The 20,732-nt window shown below is 41.3% G+C and overlaps 1 protein-coding gene across 1 annotated transcript in view; it reads left to right on the plus strand.

Moving 5' to 3' along the window:
• The window catches only part of bcas3 (BCAS3 microtubule associated cell migration factor), a 320,907-nt gene that overhangs the window by 86,483 nt on the left and 213,692 nt on the right, over nucleotides 1-20,732 (plus strand). The window contains exons 16-19 of the mRNA XM_041941180.1: nucleotides 2,632-2,782; nucleotides 19,454-19,578; nucleotides 19,806-19,971; nucleotides 20,054-20,151. Of these exons, the coding sequence (XP_041797114.1) occupies nucleotides 2,632-2,782; nucleotides 19,454-19,578; nucleotides 19,806-19,971; nucleotides 20,054-20,151 (540 nt within the window). The remainder of the gene's footprint in view (nucleotides 1-2,631; nucleotides 2,783-19,453; nucleotides 19,579-19,805; nucleotides 19,972-20,053; nucleotides 20,152-20,732) is intronic.

Consider the following 20,732-nt stretch of genomic DNA (forward strand, 5'->3'; position numbering starts at 1 on the left):
ACGCCCCACCACATACACACCTACACAAACATGCACCGCCCACACCCCCCTGCTGTCTGAGGCTGTTCATGTATCATCTTCTGCCAGTGCGTGGTCTGCGACACGTTCCGCACTAGCGTGTCATCACCGGGGACGATGATAATTTAGGACTCCCTGGCCTTGAGTCCCAGCCTGGTATGACAGTTTGACAGTGATCATCTCCCCCCACCTCAGTCCAGCCACACCTGTTCAACTATCCTCAGCAAGGCTGATTTTAAGGGTGTGGGATGACAGCCAGTAATGCAGTGGGGTAAAAGTGAAATGTCCATTTTGGATGAGGTAAATTCATCAACGCCCCCCTCCCCCAATCCCCACTCTCCACTCTTGGCCGAAGCACCATTATGTCTTTTCAGGCTGCTTCCTGTGCAGATTTTTTTTTCTCTCCTCTGCCCCCTCCCCTCAATACAAAAGGTGACTGCCCGGGCTTTGGGGGCGTAGCACTTTTGAAATGTGAAGAGCTTTCAGGAGCTGCCCTGGTACAGACCTGTGTTCGTCTGACCAAGAGAAGAGCAGAAGGAAATGAAGGACAGGTTTGTGTAATGGTCTCCGCTCCCAATCCAAAGGTCATGCAGCATTGTGGGCCCTTGGAGGTCTAAGAGACAGGCCTTTGGAGGACCACAAAGCAGAGGTTTGGCAGGACTAATGAAACTCAGAGCTACATGTTAATGATCTAAAAGACTGGACCAAAACACTCAGCAGTCCCTTTCCGCTCGCATTCAGCCTCCTCTTGATTGCTCCTTCCAAATAATGACAAGGCACTCTCCTCCTCTACCTTTATTGTAACCTTTGATGTCCGCCTTGTTTTCTTTGTCTCCGCGTCCCCCCTCCATCCTTTTCATTGCTTTATGTTACGCGGCTGTCACTCATCTATTAAGGCAACAAATGGGACAAGGAAAACATTCAAAGAGCGCATTGTGGTGCACCCACAGGTTTGCTCTTTATTTCTTTTGAAAGCACTTGAACTTGGAATTCTCCACGGGCTGTCCATTGAATCAGCAGGATATGCTTTTTATGTTGCTGCTATTGTCACAGGATTACAAACATATTTGTTTTACAATCCGCATTTCTGATCCCCTATAGAGAAATGTTAGCGTGTAACTGTTTGTATGTGACAGTGTCTTTTTCTCATTGTATTAAAGGGTCATCTTAGAAACCCAGATAGTTACACTTACCTCGAGTTGTTTGTAGGCATGTAGATAGTTTTATTTTGTCCAGGTTGGTCCAGAAATAGGCTTGTCTGAGGGTTGTGCCTCCAGCCCAGTACAATGGAGGTAAAAGGAACTTGGTGATGGTCATAGCATTGAAAAATGTTGTTTCAAAGATGCAGCAGCCTCATTTTTTTTTCCAGAAACAGCTTCCACAAACACATGGTCACCAGGTTTTATAGGGTTTTTTTCTTTAGTGGAAGGCAGTTCCAGTGAAACACAAATTGATTATTGCTAATTCCAGCTACAAGCCTTGGGTAATAAAGTTGTCAAAATGTAGCTTCTGGTAAAAGCAAGAAATGAAATCTGTCATAAAACAGGCCTTTTACTGACCAGGATGCTGTCCACATTCATCTTTGTTCTGATTTCAGAGTTTCAGAAAAATGTGGCTTTGTTGTTTAAAAAAAGAAAACAACAAAAGTCATACGTATACAACATGCAAACAGTTGTATACTTAGCTTTTCCCAATATGGATATTATCTGTATACCTTGCAAAGAGATAGTCTTGAAATGTATCATCCACTGTATGTGTTAAGTTAAATAGTCAGTGAACTGGAGGCTTCTCTCCTGATGCAGCTGGTTAAGGTCATTAGGCCTTTAAGAAGCCCTTTGACATGGTCTGATTATGTTTGGCTGGAGCTGCATGGGATATGTGACATGAGATGTGTTTCTTAGAATCATCAGCGTGTGTGTGTGTGTGTGTGTGCGTGTGTGTGTGTGTGTGCGTGCGTGCGTGCGTGCGTGTGTTGAACCAGTGTGTAAGGCCTGTTGATTGGCCTTGATTAACAGACTGCCAGGCACTAGAAGCCGAGCTCGAGCCTTTGTAACGTAGCATCTTGAGCTAGTTATTTCCAATCATTCCACAGGAGGCCTTGAACTCAGCCTTGTGTTGTTTGTGTGTGTGTGTTGGGGGGGTGGGTTGGTAGAAATAAAATATAACACAGTATTCAAACAAAGCATTTTACTTTGAAAGAAAGGTGTCTTAGTTGTGTAAGAAGGTTCTCTAGTGTTCTGCTGAATGTGTAGTCTGCAGTTTAAAGTGAATGAATGAACAAAGTGAATCATTTTTCATCTAATTCAAATTGAGCACTGTTGAGAAATGGTGTCTGTAAAGACCACTGAGCTGAAAAAGGTTCGACTAAACACTGAAATCATGTGTAAAAGGCAGTGTGATTCTCAGTATTCTGTGACTGTTACCTGAGAAGGCTCTCGACTGACTGACATATTTGTCTGTTATATTACTGTTATTATCTGTTATTATACTCCAAACCTGTGATTCAGACCTCTGAATGTCTGTGGAGATTTCTCTGACCTGGCTGTCCAGGGAACATCCAGTCCTGCTCACTGAAAACACTTTTGATAATCCTGCATGTCTGTGTGTTTGCAGCCAAGCTGAGCAGCCAGGATTCCTACAACAACTTCACCAACAACAACATGGGGAACCCGCGGCTGTCCCCGCTGCCCAGCCTCACGGTGGTGCTGCCTCTGGCTCAGATCAAACAGCCCATGACCCTGGGCACCATCACCAAACGCACTGGGTAGGTAGCGCACGCACAAACACGCCTCAGCCTTTATTCCCCACAGGAAGTCCAGTTTATGAAACACATGTGTAACGCTGCTTCAGTATGAAGTGATCCCGTCACAGAATCCGTACCTCAGTGGGACTTATCAAGCAACTCCTCAGACCTAACACTACACTATACCCCCTGTCTTTAAACACATAATAAGTTATTTCTAACACAATATAATGTGACTTGGCAGAGAAATCTAAGTGTTTATTGATGAGTTTGTCGGTGATTATAACTTCTATAAAGTGTCTAAACAGTTAGTGAATGATTGATAATACAGTATAATACAGCTGCAATCATATGTGATTACACACAGTCACCAATCCGTGCAGTTTGTTATAAAGCATTTTTAACTGTTTATTTACACGTACAAAACATTCACAGGCGGCTTCGAGCTTTGTCTCAATGTACTCAAGGCTCATGAAGAAATGCTGAGCTTCAAGGTTCATTCTTCACTTCATGTAAATAGAAATAGGAATAGTAGACAAAATAAGCTTAACTTCAAGTCCGCTGACTAGATTTCCTTCATCAGCTGGTGGAGTTTGTTCACTTCTCATGGAGAGTGTAGAAGTGTTTATGAATTATTACTGCATATAGTGAAATTAAATACTACTATGTATCTTACATTTATTTTAAATGCTCACATTTTCTTTGTGAACAACTGTGTTTTATTTTATTGTCATTCATTATCTTTTTTAAACACCAGTTACAGACACTTCACAGATGGAGTACTTGACAGTTACTCAAAACTGTAGCATAGCTTTAAGTTAACTTTATCATTACACTGGGTTATAAACCATTTATTAACTGTTTATTAACAGTATACAACCACTAATTACTGGTTTAAATAAAGTGTTTCCTCATGTTAGTAGTATGAAAATAGAAGAAAATAAATATACATTTCAATTTATCAGAAGTGTTCAAAATGAAACATGATCTCTAAATTTCCTGCCTTTAGACTTAACTTTTAGCACCAACTTTTCCATCTGCAGGATGTGAGCTCTCTGTCACTGGCAGTACTATAAAAACTTACATGAATTTGAAAATTTGAAACTTTCAAAATGAGAAATTAGATTCTCAACTTTTCATTATGGTCATTTTTATGCTTCCAGTTCCCTTTTGTAAAAATAGTGCAACTGGAACCTCTCAAAAAGTCTGTCTCCAGAGGAGGTGAGTTAAAATGGCTTATAGGCAACCTCACAAACTCAAAAATTCAATCACACTGCGTTATATCTTGAACTTCAGTCAGTGATTTGCCATCTTTCTACATTAATCACACTGTAAAAACACTGCGTTGTGTCAACAGTGGCCTTGTGTAGGCCAAAGCTTTTCCCCTCACACGTCCAGCTGATGCTCCTGGACTTCTTTTGTCTCAGGCCACCACTTTTTTGCATAGGGTAATGAGCCACAACATACACACGAACTTGTCCTGGGGGCTGTTTGGAAAACGGATAAAACACATCATGCATATCAAAAACAGAAATAGAATATTTAAAGTCATACTCATGTCTTAGTAAACACAGTTTAACCCTGATAAGTTGCGTATCGAGACAGGTTCGGTTTTTAAAGAGAGCCAGCTCTGCTCTGATGCACCTCTGGCCTATTTTTTTCACCTGGATCTTTGCCATGCATTGAAATCATGTAGTTTTAAGACCATCAGTAACTGCAGGCCTTTGCTAAGTGCATTTACATACAGTACAGGTGGCTCCACAAATATGGGCAGATTTTAATATTTTCATTTAAATGTAATTTTCATGCCCTGTTTGAATAGGAAATGCTATAATGATTCAGACAGATGGCGAGGGATTTATTTCCCTGGGATATTTGATAAGTGAGCTTTTGAGAATGACAATAGAGATCTGATCCTGCGGTCAACGTCAAAACCATCAGGCCATTTTCCAAATCATTAAGATAACCTGCAAAGTTCATTTGGTTTGTAAAATGTACTATTGCTTTTGGGCTACTGTGGTGTCCTGCTTTGGTATACTTATTATGATGTCCTGCTGCTGGTGGTTTGCATTTGGTTTAGCAGTTGTGATATTTAATGTCATACAATGTTGGGTCCTTAAAATTAGTCTGAATTTAAGCAAAAATGCTCTGTGACAACAGCATTGCGTTCCATGCTGTGCCAGTGGCATGAAATGGGACACACTATTGCTTGTCCATATCAAAACAAGATATTACCAGATACAGTACAAATGTAGTGTTTTATGCTTTGTTTTCTAGCTTGTTTTTATCTGCTATCTTAATATGCTCGCTCCAGATCTCATGATCTTGTGAGAGTGTGCAGCTGAGACAGAGGCGGGTCTCAAACAAAGTCAATTTTCACCTGATTTGCCCGTCTGACAAATGCTGTTTTAGTGTCAGAACGTTCAGAAGATATGTGGCTTGTGGAAAAATGGGTTGAATATTTACTCCAGTGACTATGGGGCAACAGAATCATAGAGTCATCAAAGAGTCATAATCTGTGCTCAGGTTCACTTCTCCCATTGCACTGAATAGACTGGGGACCTGGGGCAGGCAGGGCAGTGGAGACACCCATGTGACAGTTACAGGAAATGACTGTTCAGTGCGCTGTCTCTGATTGAAGGCCTTAAAAAGATGAATATGTCCCAGGTCATCTTCTACAGACTGAGAGGCTCAGTAAAAAAAAAAAAAAAAACAGTTCTTTTGTTTTGTTTTGTTTTGTTTTTTTGTAATCTGCAATATCTACTTGTTTTTTCAGATGTTTTTATTTGTTTGTATTGTGTCTCTATTTTGATATTTCTCATTTTTTCAACTGTGTTTTATTATTGTTTTTGTTTTTTTTGTTGCTTTGTCTTTTTCGTCTAAATACTCATTGCGATTTTTTTTTTTTTATCTTTGGCAATAAGCTGTCACTGCCCTGCAGCCTCATTATGCCTTTTCATATTTCCCTGTGTTTGGTTTTAAGCTTTATTCAGTGCTCTCTCTTTTTGGACAGCTGCTAAGTGTTTATTTTTTGGAGTTGCACTTAAGTTAAGTTACTGTTATGAAATAGGGACTGGGCATTGTTTTAAACTTTCCATACTAGTGCTAATGCCATACATGTTTCTTTGATCGATTATTCAACAATTATAAATGCTAATCCTTTGCCTATATATAATGAATTTTGACTTGAATTAGGAACTATCTGATTAAACATGAAGAAACTGACCAAACATTCGATCACTTGATGGTTGTCAGTGCTCCTGACATTTCAGCCAGCACCTAAAAGGTATTTAGGTTTAAATGACTGATGAAGTCACGTTGGATTTTCTGCAAATTATTTGTGTTAGTTAGTGATACAGATGATGCCCATTTTCTTTTTGTGCTCAGTTCATCTACTAATCTTTTTTTGGAGATTCAGAGGAAAACAGAAATCTAAAAAAATATCACTCGTTATATGTCAGAGGAAATGAATGTAAAAGCTTTCATGATCTCATTAAAGGGGGATTACTGGTGATAGAGAACTGCTAATCATAATCTACTTAGGTGAATTTGTCACTGAATGTGACAATAGAGATTGGTATTGTTGAAAATTTGTGAGAAATTCCTCATCTTTCTTTAAGGATGATGCTGCCGTTATTTCACTTGTGTTTTTTTTACGGTCAACAAATTCCATGAAAAATGAAAAACAATGTTGTGATCTCTCAATACTTTGTCATTTCCCTTCCCAACTAACACTCGGCTCCACGCCCGTGAGCAACGATGATGTATATCTTTAAACGCAGGTCACAGATTTGGAGGTGTTTCTAATATTTTGTCTACTTCTTTTAAATGTAGACTAAAGAAGAAGAAACAGCACTCAGGATAACACAGTATACCTCAGCACAAAGTACAGCCTCCAAAATGAGTGTGAAGAAAACTAATGAACCAAACAAGAGCTGCACTTGAATAGGATAGACCAGGATAGACCTGGTCTATCCTATTCCAGGATAGACCTAATAAACTGGCAGCTGAGTGTAGTTTCATTTGAAGAAAGCTAAATACTTTAACTGCAGCACTGTAGTTTTTAACAAACATTACTCAAACAGGAGGAAATAGTGCGTTTGTTGGGAAATAGTTTCAGCCGTGGATTAGTCCACAGTAGGTGTTCTGATGGGTATCTGGGGCAGCAGCACGAGTCAAAATAAACTGCAGTGTGTGTGTTCATGGTAATGAAGGAACCTGTCACCCAGTGCAGCAGGTTTTGAACGACAATGGAGCTCTATGGCATAGAGGAGTAAAATATGTCAGGCTTTGGATACGTCCACAATGGTTTATTGTAGGATACATTCACTGTTGGTTTTGTTCTTTTATTATGGAATTTGTTATACAGTATGTACAATAACCAATATGGAGAATTATCCTTAACATGCAAACCATCTCAATGTGTAAGAATTCTACAGATATTCCACATTTTGTACGCGTTATACCTCGTCATGAAATACCTCAAACAACTGTATTGGCTCTTCGGGACAGTATCAGGCCTGGTATGCTGCCTCAGTACTCCTCCATCCATCCATCCAGTCCAGAGGAGGTGTCAGTGTTAATGGATCAGGACATGCAGCTGTGCGGCCTGCTCCTGCATGCACACGGCTGCACCAATTCACCAAAAACACACACACACACACACACACAGTGAGTGAAGCAGCAGGTTTGGCCCCTAGAGTGGGGGCTGATATCATATGCTTTCACGCTGTACTTGCACAGGAGTGCCCGGGCACCATCTGTCTGTCTGTGCAGCCAGCCCTCTCTCTCTCTTTTTTTTTTTGTGTGCATGTGTGTGTGCATGTGTGTGTGTGTGCATGCGTGCGTGTGTGTGTGTGAGAGAGAGGGAGAGAAGCGTCCAGCAGCTGTATTTACACCTGTATGAGCAGATCCCTGTTGGCAGGGCAGCAGAGGAACACACCAGCTGTTTAACCTACATTCTCTACCAGGCTGGCTTTGTGTGCACTGTGCCGAGACACACACACACACACACACACACACAACACGTGTAGATAGACATGTTAATGGAGCTTTTACTTATTTGGGGGGGGGGCAGGCCAATTGCCAGGATACCTTCATAGACCCTGACATGCCAACAGACCACCAACGTTCAAAATGTTGCAGTTTGTCTTCAGTTACCTCAAATTTTGAACATCAAAGAAATGAGGATGATTTTATCTGCATCCTCCTGATGACCTCCTCCCAGACAAGGCCAGGTCAGGGAGTGGAGGTGCACAGCCAAGCTTCTGCTAGTCCTCAGAGCGTCCCGGGAGTCCCAAACAAGGAGAGGAGTGTCGGCTCTGACCTGACCTCTTGTTTCCTGTTGGCCCCAGATGAATTAAATCCCGAGGTGGAAAGACATTGGTCACAAAATCAAAAGATTCTCTCTTGATGAAATGTCACTGTCAGAAGTTAATCTCTGAAAAAGATTGAGACCGCAATATTTGAACAGTCAACTCCAAGGAATGTCCACTTGTATCTAGTCATCAGACTTCTACAAGGACAGATTGTCAAAATGCGTGTTAGTGGTAAATTTTGAATTCGCAAGCAGGCAAACAATTGCACGCTTATGCCATCTACACACAGTGTGACTTTAACACAGACGAGTGAAAATCCAAATGGAGAGATTGTCGCAAACAAAACAAAACATTTGACCAAATCCTGCTGCCATTTTCAAGCAAATGCAGCTAGAGTGCAGGCGAGGAAGCAAGAAAGACAAGAGCGAGAGAATGAGACCCTGTGACCTGCTGCAGATGTACCCTCAGCTTACTCTAATACGTATGTAAGAGCCAGCCCTGTGCTAGAGCCATTGTCTTACATAGCCTTACTGAAACGAGAGCCAAAAAGGGGCTTTAAGAATGCAATGCCCAGCATCACATGGCAGCAAGACTAAACCATTTGCACAAATCACCTCACTTCCCTCCCTTTTTAATGGCCCAGGCGGAGCTGCTATTAGGGCCAACGGGTTAAGAGATGAATGTGCAAACGATTATTCTCCGGGAGTGGGGTCGTCACCCTCACAGGTCGATTACTCTCGCTCTTTTCCCCTCTCTGCTGACTCTCTTCCTCTTTCTCTGCCTCCTCTCAGTAACACACCCACTCACAGTCTTACACCCCTTTTACTCCACTGACCCATGTTTAACTGATGTTTCCCAACATGCCACTGACCTGTGTGGGACTCTTTTCCACCAAACGTGCTGGATCAGGCAGTGTGTCACATAGCTGGGCGGTCTTTGTCTACACTGTGGTCAAAACTGTTTACTGCCAGCTCAACATGGTGGACAGTTTTCCCAACATGACCTCATTCTTTTGTTTTATTGTTAGCAGTGTGCAATTTGACGTTCGGATTTGTAACACCGAAGTTGAAATTTTCTGCATTCGGTGTCACAGCACATCTCTATGGTTTGCAGCAATTAGTCATGAAAAACACTGCTTAAAGAATCAACCGGTTCACCCAATTAAAAACTCCACTTATTTCATCATGACAGATTCCTCTTTCTGGTAATAAGAAGAACTGCTCTTCGTCATTGCAAACTGAAAGGCAGATGCTGAAATTCAGTGTAACATATTAAATCACACCAGATTTAACCGTGAAGAAAATGCTTACATTTGTAAGAAACAAGGGGGACGATGTGCAACAAAGGTTCCCAACTGAAATTAGTTTGCACAAGGGATGTTATGATTACATACATTTTATGTGTTTTACACAACCAGGTCTCTGAGACATGCAAACTTCCCCTTTACTCCCTCCAGCAAATCACACCCTGATTTAAGAATCACCTCATTAATCCCCTTGTTGGAAATTCAGTCTTTTCTTTCCATTGTTATTTTACACAGAGGCCTGAAATGTACACATGCACACACAGGACCCAAAGACAGTGGTTGGGGAGAGATGTTAGAGTGTAGAACATGTTGAAGTTGAGCTTGCCATGCATGGCGAGGTCAGACGTCGCTGACACTGTTGTCATGTCTTCCGCTGTTGTTGCTTTTAAGTCTCGGTGTATCGACCATCAGATGTGATGGTGAAGTGTCTTATAGGACAACAAAGACCAAATTATTTTACCGTGTAAAATGGCATTTGTGTTTAGAAACACAAATTTTGAGGTTGAGTTTTGTAGCACTGCAAAAAAAAAAAAAGTATATCTATATATATATATATACAGTATATCATTTATTTTAATTTGAAGATGCTGTACATGATAGAATGTACAAACATTCTTGGGACTCTTTGGGGCTCTTTGCATTTGCATTCTGCTCAAATTGTCTCTTATGTTGACAGCACAGCCATTCTACTATAAACACCTAGTTATTTAAAATTGTAAACCTTTCAGTTACTGTTCTGTTGGGTAATAACAGCTGCTTTTATTTTCTTTTTACCGTATAAAAGACGACTGTATACCTTGCTTAAAAAGATGAATGTAAAGTAAGAGAAGGGACTTCTCTGGATGAGACCTTCGTGAGCCAAAATGCTGCCAGTGTTGTTTTTGTAGGATATTTAGTTTTTCTTTAACTTTCTTTGCAACTAACAATAAATTCCATCAACAATAAGTTCCGAGAAAATAAGACAGAGAAATTCAAAGAGGCATCTTGTAAACCCCAAAGCCTACTTGGCCTTTGCCACCCCCATGGAGATCTCACCCCATTTGTCCATCACTCTCCCACTGGTGTCCATCCATTTACCCAGCTGGAGGCCCAGAGTGGGGGCTCAGCAGGTTCAGTAGGCTCAGTGGAGAGCAGACGCTAGAGACCATCCACCCCCCTCTGTAGCTCTTTGATAAGTGGCAGTTTACCAGGGGCCTCCATTACACCAACCACCACGTTCATTTGTCAACTTGCCCTCCAGGAGTAAGACATTCCAGGGCAAATTGTTGCTCCCTGTCTCCCGGAGTAACATTTCTCTACACATCCATGTACCAAGACTAATTGAAGACAGTGTGCTATCGTTGGGAGGGCCCAGGCGGATGCAGCGAATGCAATGAAATGAAGAAGTGCTGCAGAGTGCTTTGGTTGGCTGGGGATCCTGTTTTTCATGACTCGGGGAGGTTGGCTGGCGGGGACAGAGTTCAGTCTCATCGGACCTTTATTGCTGTAGGGAAAAGGCTTATTTACTGTAAACTGTTTACGGAGCTCTGTCACTATCTCTGGACATGCAGAATAAACACAGGAACACACTCCCACTCCTAATGTCTTGTAAACATTAGAAACATGCACAAACTGACAGGCAGACAGAAATACACCCTGAAAAAGACACTACACTACACACACACACACACACACACACACACACTGTGTACTTGTTATCATAATCACAGTGAACACACGTTTGCCCACACCCTCGCTTCCAAACACGCATTCACAAGACAATGCACGGCCATAAATACACACTTACACTAAAAAAAGCAGTCATGCAAACACACAACTTCTTGTCTCAACAGTGCCCGAGTGCTGTTAGTTTTATTGGTGTCCCCAGTTATTATACAAATTGGATAACCTCTTCGTACTCTTTCTCAATCTCAACAACCAGGACTGTTTCCCATCGTTTTTCTGTGTCGTATTTACACGGTTGGATGCAGATCTCCAGGTTTCTGCACATGTACCCAATCCCTTTAAAGTTAGGGACAGAAAAAAAAAAGCATGACATATGTCTGGAGGAAAAAAATCAAAGTCTGTGGACATGCTGCATCTGCCAAATATATGGTATCACACTTTACAGAGCAGCTTGAGCAGATGAATCATCAAGCCATCCCGCAGGTTTTCAAATCCATCTCAGCGCACAGACGTTCTGTTTCCTGCCTCGTATGTGTTGTGCACTTAAACAGACACGTCAAAAAGTATGTAATGTGAAAAGTGTGTTTGCTCAAGTGTGCTAGTTTAATAATGGTTTTTCCGTCTATCTCTGTATCCCCCCCCACCCCTTTCACCCTCCCCCACCCCCTTTCATGAAGACCCTACCTCTTTGGGGCGGGATGTTTTGCCATTAAAACTCCATGGTGAGTTTTGCTTCTCCCCTCCTTGGCTCCCTCGGCAGCATGCAACTGTATACTCCGCCACAGCACACCGCCTTCTTTACCTCTCATTTGTCTTCTGGTATATTTTCAACACATTCCGCAGAGTTTGTGCAGTCATTCCTCAGGGGAGAAAAATCCCAAAGAGGAGTGTTTCTTATTTTCTCATCTTTTTTGTGCCTTTTTTTTTTTTTTCAAACCCTTCAATTTTTCTGTGTGTTGAGCTTTTGTAGTAGGATGATTCAACATGTTATGTTAAAGCCACTCCAGTTCTAAAGTGAGCAGAGGATTTTGGTTGGATTTAATACTTTTATACAGTATGCACATATCTTGGCTTGCCAGTGATGGTTTCACATTTCAGTTAATACCTGATCTTCGTAAGAACAGCTACAAGCCCTGCATGCCTCAGGTCTGTGTCATAGGTGGCCGTCCAGGGGACGAGGCTTGAGGGCAGTGCCATAGCACTTCTTGTCTGGTGGCTGTGTGGTTTCTTTGAGCCACCCACTAGAAAACGACATCTCTGTCTATTTCTTTCTCTCTGTTTAGATCCTCCATGATATTTTTCCAAGAATAACGCCTTTCTGTAAAACAGATGTTGTTCCAATTTTCTTTGAGCCAACTTTGGTTTTGTTTTTGTTCCCCGTCTGATATGTGTTTGCACGCAGTAATTGTGCCTTGTCATATTCTGGTGTTGTGAACAGTGTCTTGTGTGGGTATAGAAATGTGAGTGTTCTCCTACAAAATGTGTCTTGCAAACTGTTAGTCATAACTTAATAATTTAATTTAAAGCTGCCTTAAATCATATTTTTGCCATAAAAATGGGTCAAATGACTTTGTGTAATGAAAAAGGTCACCCAAAGTGATGAACCTACAGAGAAAAACCCTTCGATTCTGCAATTTCTCCTCAGCTACAGAGCAGTTTATCATCTTTCAGCTCATTGTTTTGGTCAGAAAACAGCTAAAGTGAAATAAAATGGCAATTTAACCTGAGTTTTGGATTTATAGGAAATGATTAACATTCACTTCTAAATCTTCAGTCAAACTGAATCTTTTTAATGCCCTGCACTGAGGATCAAATGTAAGAGGGCACCGCGTCTTCCTATTCAAGGAACTTTTACTTCAGGGGGCTGAAGCCAAGTCTCTTGTCAACGCTGTCTTGTGAAATCAGATGCTTACAAGCTTTTAAAAGAAGCCCCGTTATGACAGAGTCACTTATGGAGAGATGATTGAGTGGCTCGGTGAAGTGAACTTTTCCCTTCCCGGCTCCCTGCTCTCCAGCTCCTCCCTGTTGACTCCATTCACTTTAGAAAATGAATAGCATGTGGTGCCCTCACCAAGTCTTGGGTTTCGTCTTTTGTTGTGGGCAGTCACTCATACTTTTTAATTGAAGCTTTTTTCTTTCTGTCTTCATCCACCTCCCGCTTAATCTAGGCCCTTAGTGATTTCAGAGCGTATACTTTTCAAAGGTACACATCATTAGCATCGGAATCTTGACCCTCACAATAACTGCCTTCCGCTCAAAGTGGAGCTAGTTAAACCTATATTGTTTCTCTAATAGTGTATGTCTCGAGATGTGAGCTATGACAGTCCATTTGCCAATTTCTGCTGCAGTGTTTAGCATGGCCTCTAAAAGCTCAGTAATGCCCAGAGTTTAGGTACAGACTTTAGAAACAGAGCCCCCTTTTGTTTCCTGCTTTAGCATACCATGACCTGTAACATGCCTTCTCAAATTTCCATTTCATGTTTAAAATATGGATTTTAAACGATTGATTTTGTGTTGTGAGACATTTTTCTCACCCAATACATGAACTTACAGCAATATATTTAATGTATGATCCGACTCCAAAGACTAATTGACAAACTTGCATGCCTTGTATGGCACACAAGGCGGATTATAGGAAACAGGAACAGGTAAAAAATAAATGAATAAAAAAAAGTCCTAGTTTTTGCTTGAGCTTTCGATGCCCATTCTCCAGTGTTCACTGACTTTCCCCAGTGGTTGTCATTAGTGCTTTGTGTGTTTGAAACAGCCCCAAGGCTGCCTCTTTTCCAAGGGCTGTTGTAAAATAATAAATGTGATGTTGAAGGATGTGTCCTCCACATGACTGCCCTCTCTCTCCCAGTCCCTCTGTCTTCCTTTCCCTTCCTGGTCGCAATCCTAATACCGGATCCTTTTCTGATTTAAATTAACAATATGGCCCAGAATCGGCAGCCAGACGACAGCAGTGCAGCTCTTTGTCACTGGATTGGCAGCTCAAGTGAGCTCTATCATATTTGTTTACTGCGAGGGCCCTGGAAATAAATGAAAGCTGCCCCTGGACTTCCATCCCCCCTCGGAGGCGCCTCACGTTAGCCCTGGACATAGTAATGCAAAGGGACTTTGATGGTTGATGTCGCAGATTGAATTATGCCCTTGAGGAAAAGCTATTAGCTCAGTCAAGAGTCCTCATTTGTTAAATTAAAAGTGGAAATGGCATGTGAGTAGTCTTCAGTGAATTAAAGTTGCAAAGAAAATGGATTCCACTCCCTACTAAAGGGCAATCGTACAAAAGGAAATCTTGTGGAGGGAGAAAAAAAAAGAGATTTGCCGTTTGTTTGGTGACATCCCCTCCCCCCGGCTCCCAATTCTCTTTTGGTATATTTATGTTTCATAATTGATTGATATCGGGTTACATTTTTCGTAACTTGTTGTCATTTGCCAACCCACTCCGCCACCAGCGGTCCACTCCAAAAGCTCGTTGTCCTCCATATGGAGAGCAGAATTAGGCCCGTGTCTGCTGGAGCTGTGCCTCTCTGTCGTAAGGGCAGAAACCTCAACACTTTTAAGCCACTTCAAGTGAGATCAAGAGGAAAAGGATGATTTAAAACACAGATGAATAAACTTTAGTGGTCACTGTACCCTGAAGAGACGAAAACCGAGCTGTGATCTTTGGTCCTGCTGGCAGACTCGACGCTAGCTGAGGCCTCTTCAGAGAGGCCCAAACCCAGCTCATCAGCCATGAGACCACAGTGGGGAGCCAGTATTATAGCTTGCTGTCACAGACTTGCGAGTATATGCATTGGTGTGTGTGATTACATACAGTATGTGTAGGTACTTTGTTGTAGTATATGTACAGTATAAATGTGTGTGTGTGTGTGTACGGGTTTTTGTGTGTGTGTGTGCGTGTGTGTGAGGTCAGTGTGTGTGGTTGTAACTTGGTCAGTTGTTCCCTAATGACTCCAAATGCTAATCTCTACTGCGCCTCTTAAAAGTCCTGTCCTGCTGATTTGTTCTTCTCTCGTCAAGAAAACGTCACGTTCAAGTAATGTTTTTCCTTGATTTATTATTCAACTTCCATTTTTGTCCAAAATCAATATGAAGACTATGAGGAGGTCAGAGTATCTTCTAATACGCAGTGTAAGTTGTCGTGTGGTATATTCGTCCGCCCCGGGCTCTTACCCTTAAAAAACCAACATCGGCTTGCACTGAAATAGGATTTGTGTTTCCTGGGCTATTGAAACCAGTGAACCACAGCCTTTGAGGGTTTAACATATTTTCCAGCAATGGGAGAGATGGAACACCAGGGTTTTCGGCAATTAAACACCTAACCAAAGAAGAACTTTGACTTTGCAGAACTCCCACACAGTCAAAGTTGGGAATACTGTTCTTTCTCTTCAGCGATGAACAGAAGTTATATGGTGTCTTGTGACTAATAGATCCCTCGTTTCCCCTATCCCCTTACTTTTTAACATGCTTATAGCCATTTTCACTTTAATGGATCACAATAGGGTTCTTGAAAGTTTAAAGTCTACACATATCTTACTTGTGTTTTGTCTATTTTAATTTCTGCCCCGTTGTATTTTCCTTTTAATTTGCCTTACTCTGCTCCAGGATTGTTGAGATTGAAAAGCAGATATAAGGGGACATGCTTTGGAAAAAAACTGCAGCCACGGAAACACCCCCTCATAGCTAGCGGATAGCTAACTGGACCTGTTTGTTAAATGCTTTATCTTCTGGGTGCACTGACAAACAAAAAGGCCCGAGGAAGATCTTAGAGGAGAAGACAAGGGCACCCTTGAGTTAGCCAACGCAATATCCTGAGTGTGACTTTATCTCCCCCTCCATCTGCCGTTTGCAGACGAGGCTTACTGTGGATATTTGGTTGTTCAGCCTTCTCCCCTTGACCCAGCACTAATAAATACAATCTACAAAATTGTATAGAGGCCTCTCTTATGACTAACTTCATCACTTCCTTTTTTTCTGATCTCTCTTTCGCACAGTGTTGGCCAAACAAAGACATCAACATCTCCTTGCATCCAGCGAGTAATTTATGAGGTGCTGACAGTCTGAAGGGAGGGAACAGAAAGAGAGTTTTACCAGCAACAGGTCTTTCAGCACCTAGTAGAGTAAAAGTTAGTTGAACTACTGGACACGCCGTCTGCCCCTACATGCATTACTGTTGAACTTCAGTCTTAAATACATATTACATACTACACAGTTTATTTAGTTTTTGTAGTTTTAATGTCAGCTTCCTGTGAGTCAGATGTATCAGTGAGGTCTGGATTTTTTGTTTAGTGGCAGCCAACGTCAGCAGGCTGCAGAAGGGGTTGTTCGGTCATTGTCGGATCTATACCTGCCAACCTGCGCCTCCTATAGAATAAGAAAGTAGTAGCCGCAGCAGTTTAGACCTGCAGATGTAAACCTGTCAACGCTGCCATCCACAGACAAAGAACGCTGTTGTTGCTGCGACACATGCACCACCTGCGGGCAGTGAGAGTTAAAGCTGCAGTTAGGTTTTTTATGACCGTTTTCTTTGATGTTTGAGATTTCTGTATAGACTTATATAAAATCAAAAAAGTAAAATGAAGAAAACATTATATAATCAAATTAAAATTTATTCTCATTAAATTTTCATAGAAATACAATAGAACACAAAACAAGTTCCACATTGTAGCTTTTATTTTTAATTTTTTTTAATTTTATTTATTTTATATATTTACATCTGTTTTACTCTCTTAAACGATAATCAGTGGACCTTAAATTGAGATTATTTAGTTGACACACCAATTCCAATGTCAAAAATAAACTTCCATGGCCAAATTTATGGACCAAGCTTAATGTTAAGCTTGAGTCCAAGCCTTATTTGTGTTTCAACAGCTTAGAATTGTGTGCAAAACAACACACAGGTAAATTATTTCAATGACACCCATTTCTCTATTTGAAATATTAAGGAACAAAGACAGACTGAAATCTATCCCAACCTGCCACACAGCTGTAGAAAAAAAAAAAAAACTTCTGTAGGAACACTCATTGCCTGCAGGGGGTGTAAGTCCCACAACTGTAGAAACGTTTGCTTTCATTGCTTAAAGCTGGAGCTGCTTGGTTTGTTGATAGGCCTGGTACGATGTGCTTTGCGTCAGTGACAGAATTATATTTCTCTGTTAGTAAAGTTTTGTATGTGAACCTTATTCTATTCTTGAAGCTCTTTTTTAGTAGCCGTTGGGGCTGTTCTGCTCATGCTAGCTATCCATTTCTACTTTTATTTGTTCCACATACAACCTAAAATATAAAACACCTGTGCAAGTGTTCTGCACTAGCACACTTTCTTGAGCAGAGGATAAGTTGCATTGCAATATTTTTTTTCAATTGGCAATACAAAATGGAAAAAGTGCAGTTCTGCATCAGCTTTTTTGATTCTCTTTGCTTTATTCCAACAAGTGAGTGGAGACAGAAGCGAGTGTGTTGCTTCCACACCATTGTGGTTTCCAAAGGTCAGGGTTAAGTACCCTCTGAGAGTGTGTGACACCACCGTGAGTCTCCAAGCCTTTAGCTCACCTCATGCCTGATCTGCTGTGACCATGTTTTACTGTCCAGGTTGGTTATAAGGCCGGACAATAATACCAGACCTCGCTACTGTTCTCTGATCATTGCCATATGGGGAACCCTATTGCAGCTGAAAACCTTTTTGGTGTCCGCTTCCTTTCAAACAGTCCTGACATGCTGAATAATCCAATAACTCCCAGTAAATTATCTGCTGTGGCTGACTCAAAGTGAGGCAGCTATGGAGGGCAGTGTGGATGCTAATGCTGTTGTGAGGTACACATTCCATGCAATAATTAATATTGTAGATCATGTGCATCCATTGTGACTGAAATGATTATTGGTCCCAACTATTTGAAGAAGCAGACATATATGGCTTGTAAGTGTCTCAAAACAAGAAGTTATACCTTCTGTACATCAGGAAAACTCTCTAAATGTGACTGAAATATGCTGCCCATAACCAATCCCATCACATTGTTCACTAGTCATCAGTGATGGTCAACCAGCGGTCTGCGAATAAGGCTGGGAACTTTGTGACTAGTTTGGCTGTCACACTGTGACAAAACAGAACCAAGCCGCGTTAGTGCGGGTAGCAGCTGGAAGACTAAATACAAACCAGGAAGTCCAGTTAGAAAGTGCATTTTACATTAACAAACCACTGGGGGTTATGCTTATTTATGCCCAGATAGTACAACTCTGGAACATACAACACCGACATTATAGTGTCTCTTACATGTTAATGTCCTTCAGGTAAACATCATTTAACACAGTGCTGCAAAGTGCATGCTACAGTCCACCTGGATAGTGCTTTTGTACATACAATTTGGCTGATGAGTGCAGCGGATCTCCTCACTATATTGAAATACGCTGCACCTAAAGTAAAGCCAGGACCAACTTGCCTACAACACTGCCTTACGGTTTTTGCAGGAAGCTCCTGTGGTGGCATACCCACTGCACACTGGTTTCTTTGAATTGAGTGAGGAAACGTGGGCATTTTGCCACATTGTCAAAATTGGTCTGAATGTAGCCTAAGGCAGGAGTGCACTCAATTGTCGTCTTCTACTGTTTCATACCTACCTTCCGTTTCAGATATGAAGATCAGGAATTGTGGCTGAATTGTGTATAGGTGATGATCAAGCAGGTGGACGTTTTGTAAGACACATGTTTTTAATTTTGGACTAAACTTTCTTTTCTGAATATTTCATGCATTGACATTTGTGTCTTAGCAAAATTAATTTCCTTATTTTCTGCTCCCAAGGTGGATGTTTTATTTGCAGACATTTGAAATTACCCCTGCTTAGCCCCTTGCATGCAAAGCACTTTCATAAAGTTTGTATTTATTGTTGACAGATGTTGCTGTGAAATTTTCATATACTTGCCTCCAAGCTGTTATACTGTTGAAAATCATCACTTATTCTAGATCAGATTCTGGTTGTCGTCTTTCACGGAACAAACAAATTTGGTCCCAAAGGTGCTACATATTTCAGTTTAACTTGGATAAATCAGCAGATAAGTTTAGGAACATCAATGTAATTACTGACCATTGATAAGTGCACTGTTGTAGTTCACATTTTGTACCACATAGTCAGCTTTGAAGGAGAAAGGCAGGGAGTGTGCTGCTCCTTAGCAACATGGTTCAAGGGAAATATGGTCTTACATTCAAACTGATAATTTGATATAAGCTTGGAATTAGCAATTTTCTTCTCCATTTTGGCTAATTTGGTTGCAGTACTTAAACCAGTGAATCACAAGTAATAATATGACACGTTTAAGTGTTCAGTCACAACACAGAGCACCTTTGAGGCCCTAAACATGGCAGCAGAGATTTTACTTTGTCTCATCATTGTACTCTTTTCCCTCCTGAAGCAAAGCCAAACCACCCCCTCAGATCTCCCCGAGCAAGTCCAGTGGAGGAGAGTTCTGTGTGGCTGCCATCTTTGCCTCATCTCGCTCCTGGTTCATCACCAACCCCAACATGAAAAGAGAGAAAGGTTAGACCATGGCAACAGGTGTGCTTTTTGCATTTTTCTGGAGTCAGTATCCTGCAAACACATCTCTCCAAAAGTAAAAATCAAATGGGTAACGGGTGCAAAATCTTGACAATGTTTAACTACCTGCAGTTTCTCCCTTATTTGGAAGAACATAACATAAGAATAATCACTTTAAGTAGCAGCTAAAGGCCAGTTGTTATCAGTCTTCTTTCACATCCTCTTCACAGACCAGTCCAGGCAGTCGGTTGTCGACTCGCTGTATATCATCAGTTGCTATGGTAATCTGGTGGAGCATGTCCTGGAGCCTCGACCAATTAGCACTGCTCAAAAGATTAGCGATGACACACCTTTGGAGCTCAGCACCTGTCCAAGGGCCTGCTGGACTCTTGCCAGGTAACACTGTGTTGCTCATGCTGTCTTAGAAAAGGTGCCTCCAATGTTATCAATCTTATAGTTGATTTGTCTTTTGGAGTAGGACTCCACAGTGGAATGAGCTGCAACCACCCTTCAACTCCAACCACCCCTTGGTGTTGGCCTCAGACCTGGTGCAGTACTATCAGTATCTCCTGGCTGGTGAGTGCCAAACAAATCCTTTCTTTTGCAATCATTGGTTTACACAAACAAATGTATTCATAGTATCAGGTTGTGTTCAAATAGAATGCAAGGTAACATTTCAGAGAAACATAAATACACATTAAGTCAATGGAAAAATGTAAATCAGGGCAGATTTGCTCTAGGCCGTTCAAATTGAAATGAACATGTGTGTCAGGTTCCAGCTCCTTGGGATCCTGATAAAGAAGGAATTTGAACCTTCTTTATTAATATTAACCCCAAACACACTCTATTATGAGTTGTTTACTTTTTTTTTACCGCCCTCCTAATACGCCATGGTTGACTAAACTAGTAGTATTATTATGTGCAAAAAGATATTGATTTGCTACAAAAGAAAGTTTAAAGATACAATGAGTAGTTTATAACATTCAAAAAACAAACTAACATTATATGATATAATACAGTATGGTGTTGCAGAGATATCTGCTGAAGTTAGCATGCTAACCAGCTAGCTGCGGCTACTGTCCTGTCTCGTAGTACCACTTTGTACCTCAAGAGGTGATCGTCTGATAGTATAGGCCACGGTAGTTTCAGCTGGGAGT

Source organism: Chelmon rostratus, chromosome 7, assembly GCF_017976325.1.
Source record: "Chelmon rostratus isolate fCheRos1 chromosome 7, fCheRos1.pri, whole genome shotgun sequence".
Lineage (NCBI taxonomy): Eukaryota > Metazoa > Chordata > Actinopteri > Chaetodontiformes > Chaetodontidae > Chelmon > Chelmon rostratus.